The sequence below is a fragment of the Habropoda laboriosa genome, unplaced genomic scaffold, assembly GCF_001263275.1.
Source record: "Habropoda laboriosa isolate 0110345459 unplaced genomic scaffold, ASM126327v1 scaffold28, whole genome shotgun sequence".
NCBI classification, from domain to species: domain Eukaryota; kingdom Metazoa; phylum Arthropoda; class Insecta; order Hymenoptera; family Apidae; genus Habropoda; species Habropoda laboriosa.
Window position 1 is genome coordinate 1,081,578 of NW_017100174.1, and position 5,752 is coordinate 1,087,329.

Here is a 5,752-nt window from a genome sequence, read left to right on the forward strand (position 1 = left end):
GAGAGAGGTTTGTTCTTGTTGGCCGTCTGTACGCTTCACGTTTCGTGCTCGCTTTCACGTTTGCGTTCGCCGGTTTCTTTGGATCGGTGCTCCCGCTCTTCGATTCTCGGACGTGCCTTCTCGCTGCCAGAAAAGTTTTCCTCGTGGTTCATTGCAACGGGAAAGACGTGTGCGTGCTAGTGTTGGTAAACTTAACCTCAAAAGTGGCGGCGGGCCACACCGTTTAGGGTCGTAAACAACTAAGTGCAGTGTCTCTGTGTGATGGTGTTCCAGCATTAAGGAAGTGAAGTCGTGTATGTAGGGGGGAGGGAAGAGAGCAGTTTCTCTTCTTTCGTTTCAATCCGACGGGGGAAAAAGAAGCTTCCTTCGCGCATTCTTAACGCGGTTATCGCTCTGTTTTACCGACCGTATAAAGGGCACGCCACGCTCTTCGTGCCAAACGGGATTCTTCGTGGCGTCGGCGTCACGTCTAACCTCAATGAACGTAGAAGGCGGTTGGAATAAGTGGTGACACGAGTAGTTTATCGTTCGAGACGAGGTGGAAATCGTATATCACCGATGAGAATGCGGTAGTGGCGGATGACAAACACACCAATGGATCATCGTCGTGCATCCGAGGCGGGGACCTTCTCGATCGAAACGCATCGACAGAACCGCGGGCAGTGCCGTCCTAAGGGTTGCTCATCCTCGTAGCCCACGCGGGCGATTTGAATTCCGGTGGTTTTTTGTTTATCGTTCGTTCGTTCGTTCTTCTTGTTGTTGTTATTTTGTTGTCGTTCGGTGTGCCGCGTGACATGAAGCGTATCGCTTACGTGATTTGAGAACGCATACGACAGTGTTTCTATTTTCTACCAGTTTGAAACCAGAGAGGAAACATGTATCCCAGTGCTGGAATCAACGCAGCCGCTGTGGCCGCTGCCGCTGCCAGGCATCCGGTGAGTAAAATTCAATTCCGTTTCAATCTTTTTCTGCCTCTACCGTTCCATCGATTTTGCGTTCTTTGTAACGTTATTCATCGCTGTACTTGCTTCCAAATATTTCTTTCGAATAATTTTCCAAATTCCTCTCTTATATTACACCTCGAAGAAATTTTATTGCCGGTGTAACGCCCTTTCACATTTCGAAAATTTAAAAAAACACTACCATAGTGTGATTCTGTACACGTTACGCCTTTGTTACGCGGTTTGAACGATTTGTACCGCGTAAGGCGATCTCGCTCGGGGCCCAGCAGAAACTTGGCTCGAGTTTCACGTGCGCATGGAGTCTCGCGTATGCGCGCGATATTCCGATCGCGTTCAGTGGCGTAGAAACCAGTGTAACACCTTTCGACGATCGTCGTTGATCATATTACCACCTCTTTCCGTGGAATTTTTACCAATACACCGCGCTCGTACTATTATGGTACAAGATCCTTGTGTTGTACTCTCGTGTCGAAGGGAACGAACGGTGCGCGCGTGCACGTCAAAACATTCCCCCCTCCTGCTCGAAATGGAAACGCCAAACGACGTGAAGCTAGCGAACGATAATAATACCGAACGCGCGCGCGGTTTCTTCGCGCGCCTCGCTTTCCTGCCGCTGTTAATGCGGTCACGTGCGTCGCGGTGCACACATTTATCATGGTCGCGCGTATGCACGTGTGTGTGTGCACATGTATTATACGTATAGTGTTGGATACACGTGCCTTTGGGACCAGGGGCGTGTATAGATACTATATGTGCAACCCCAACTCGTTTCGAGATTTCGAGATATCGAAGCGTTTGCCGCATGGCCGCAAATCCCGTTGCGAATTCGAGGTTAGCCGTGGACCGTGTAAAAGCCGCTTCGTCTCGCCGCGCTGCGAGGACGTGGCGGTTAGGAGGGAGGGGGGCAGCCTATTGATCCGTGAATCGAAGATCCTTTTCTTCGCGTGTCCTCCACGTAGCGCTACGGATTTCGTGTTCAGCGTTTAATAGCCAGCTACAATTAAAGCGTCTCGCTCGTTGTACATAACCATAACGATGTACGAGATTGGTGAACTACGTGCCTGTGTATGCATGCATACATATATACGTGTGTACCGTGTAAGCATAGTTTCACGGCGTGTTTTAGTCGCTGAAATTCTTGCCGGTCGATGAACAGGATATTATAAACGGCTTGTGGAACGAAGAGAGGAGGAGCGTGGCTTTTTGTCAGAGTATTCAATGCACGCCATATATTGAATAATAATAACAATAATAATACTTTCTTGCGGAATAACAGTCGAACAATTACAAAAATAAAAATAACATAACGATAGAAAAGAGAAATATAGCAGGGGGACAATTATTGTTACAACCGTGTGTATTAATACACTCAAGCGTACAAGATAGGTATAACCTTGGAAATTGTAAACAGATGTATGTAAAAATACGCGCATAAAAAGCGAAGTACAGCTAGACTGTTTTTAAGCCCACTCTGAAACAGTAACTATACAAACATAAGTGAACTTAAGCAAAAAAGAAGGATAAAAAGGTATGTAACGACGTAAGAAAAGCGAGGAAATATGTAAAAACATAATTACGCGTAGTCTCGAAGGATAAAGGCATTTGGCGGCGCGTTTGAAAGGGAAGAGGTTTAAGAGGGGCAGAGAGGGTGTTATAATAATACAAGGAAGTATGGAAAGAAACATCGTTAAATTTCAAAGTATGATGAGGAGAGATTGATAGGGGGTAATTATTGCCGGATTCATTTATTCTAATACGGCGATAATGGAGTGGAGACGTTAACGAACACCGGCTAAACGCGTGAGAATGCGTATATTAGAAACAGGATATTTTCGCGTTCAGAGTGACGCGGAGAGCAGCAACAACAGCCGCCGCTGCGGCCGTGGCGGCGTGTTCGCGCTGGGGAAAAATTACATCATTCACCGTTGCCATTATATCTGCCCTGGCCCCGATAATCATAATAATTAGAGGCGAAAGCAAAAAATCAGCCATTACTTTGTATTATAACGGTGTGTTGTCGGGTGGAGAGAGGGACCCCTTCTCTTGGATAGAATAATGAAAGCCTCATCTGGCCCATCCCTAATAACAGGCGTTACACCGGATGCGGCTCGGCGATATTGTAGCACGTGGTAGGCAGCGGGGAGAAAAGAGGGCGAGAAACGCGACGAACAGAGACGGAGTGAGAGAGAGAGAAAGCGTGGATGAAAAAAGAGGGGGAGAGGAAAAAAGAGCACACAGAGCGAAAGAGTCGCGGCTCTGTCTCCCTCGTCGAAAGGCTGTGACAATGTTGTGGAAAAAGGGTGACTTTGGGCGAGTGCCGTGAAGAAGCAAAACCGGAGTGAGACAGATTGCGCGGAGATAAAAAAGGATGCAAACATCGCGTTGCCTCTCGCTCTATTCTAGTACGGGCGAAGTGGTGGGGGGGAAGAGTCGGTGCTGCGCGTCGGTGGCGAAACACTCGCGCATACACGGTATTAGGCGGACATAACCTTCTGTAAACCGTTGGCATATACACTCTCGCGACGGGCCCTGATTCAGCAAATATTGATGCGTTTAATCGGCCCGTTTGCTCGGACGCTTCGTGCAAGCGTGGTTCGTTGCGTGCACAGCTGAAAAAACTTTCGAAAACTCGATGAAATCGAATACAACCGTACGGAATATATATATATGCGTATATTTTTATTTCTATATTCGTTTGCTGCGCATGAATCCATCGGAACACGAGTAAACAACTCGATTGAATTTCACCAACCAGACACATTTTCTAGTAACAGGAGCTCTTTGTATTTTCGTTACGAAGCAAAGAACATTTAGTCTGGGCGTCTATTAGGAGGTCTTCTTTTTAGTTCGCTCGGTTTCAGGAGCTTATAACTTTGTGCAATTTGTCGGATATCTTTGTAGAGACGTATCTTACACGTCCAAAAATCGTACGAGAAAAATATATAAGAAAGAGAGCCCCCCCATTTGCGGATGAAAACTTCCATTTAAGACGAGGGTGGGAAACGTTTTCAAGCAGCGGAACGATAATCGTGCGATTTAAAGGCTTCGGGGGGCGGTCGAGGCGCGCGATGCTCATGGTAATGCGTCGCGTTCGAAGCACGCCGGCGGGGCAAGCGAGCCGAGGCGAATCGAGTCCGCGCTGTCGGCACGGAAATATGGAATCACAGTGATATCTTGAGCGTCACGTCGTCCATTATGCTGATGCGCCCGGTAAATTTCACGCATTATACTCCCATTATACGTTTCCTGGCCGAGTGGAATCGCGATCTCGTGCTCCCGCTCGCGGTAATTACACGCTGCTGCTTCTTGTTCACCAAGGGGGAAACAGAGGGGTGGGGATTGAAACGGGAATAGAGTAGAGAGGGGGGCGATTGTTTTAATTTCGACGTTCTCTGCCTGGTTCCATAGCTGGGCGTTATTGCTTTCCGTTTATATTCCTTTTCGCCGTTTGATATTTGTTCATTCCTTTTCTCTCTGTTTTTCTTCCTCTTTTTTTTTCGTATCTCTCGTTGCTTTTCCTTTTTGATTTCAGCCGGTCATTTTTCACGTATACAGGTAACGGATTCTATCGTTGCCTATCGATATACATCTGCGTTTTTGCTCGTTGATACAATTACCCGTGCTGAACGGATGCGACGACCGGAAAAAAATCGTTTTCGCGCGACCTACTGTATGTCGGCGAAAAGAGAGCGTGTGCCTGACTGCGCTCGATGGAGTGTGGCCAAATTGTATCCTTCTATAACATTTATTCGGCACCTGGGGCGCGTATTGCTTCTCTCCCCCATCCTTCTACCAGGCTCGCCTGGTGTGTGACGCGACATATTGTCTCTTCCATTACTCTCTGAACTGGTGCACTCGAGATTCACTTACGCTCCCCCTCCCTCTTTCTCTCTCGCACACACTGACTGTTATTGTACACCGGGAACCGTGTACGATCGTAAAAATCTTGTCGATAAAAAGGGAACGTTGTATCGGCGGAGAAGCGTATCGAAGTGCCGTAAAACAAGGGGGGTAAAAAAGGAAAGAACGGAGGGTAAAGAATAACGCGGGCGGTGGCTCACTTTCGATAAGAACTCAGAGGGAGAGGTAGAACGTAAAAAGACGATTCGAGTGTCGGTGCCGGGATATCGTACTGTGTCAAAGGTTCACGAAATGGATACCGATAAAACGATTCGAATTCTACAGCGCGAACGGTCGCGCACGTTCGCCTAGTTTTCCCTTCAACGAGACCAAAGATAATTAAATGGACGAACGCTCTTCTTTATCGGCTGGGCTTCCCCGTTTATAATTGTTATTTGTAAGAGTTTTTAACGGGTCCCACGATAGTCGCCAGATCCAGAGTGGGGTAGAGGGTAGGCACACTGAACTTTAGCTGGTGAAGTAGCTTATTACGTTAAATGGTTTTCTTTCCGATATCGAGGCGAATTAATCAGCGAAGATGGCTTCCAACTGTTCCCTGTGTTTTTTTTCTTATCTTTTTTCTTTTACTTTCTCACTTTGTGAAACAGATCAGGCCATGGGGACAGAGTTGAGGCGTGCAGGTGCTCCAGAGAACGTATAATCCCCACGAGGGGGGTAGCTGTGCGAAAGAGACGAATAACTGGAACCAGGGAGAGAAGCATCCCTCGGTCCCTGCCGAAATAATCCCCTGACTGGCGCAACAATGGCCAGAAACGAACCCCCGAGCGTGAAGCGTAATACCCAGAGTCCTCAGGGTGCCGTAAATTGGTCCACTGGGAGAGCAAAGGAGAAGGGTGGCCTGCGGGAGTACTTTACTCGTGGACCCTCGC

The 5,752-nt window shown here is 47.7% G+C and overlaps 1 protein-coding gene across 1 annotated transcript in view; it reads left to right on the plus strand.

The window, feature by feature from the left end:
• The first annotated feature begins 788 nt into the window (after positions 1-788).
• The window catches only part of LOC108578741 (protein groucho-1-like), a 164,367-nt gene continuing 159,403 nt past the window's right edge, over positions 789-5,752 (plus strand). The window contains exon 1 of the mRNA XM_017942125.1: positions 789-935. Within this exon, the coding sequence (XP_017797614.1) occupies positions 876-935 (60 nt within the window). The 5' untranslated portion in view covers positions 789-875. The remainder of the gene's footprint in view (positions 936-5,752) is intronic.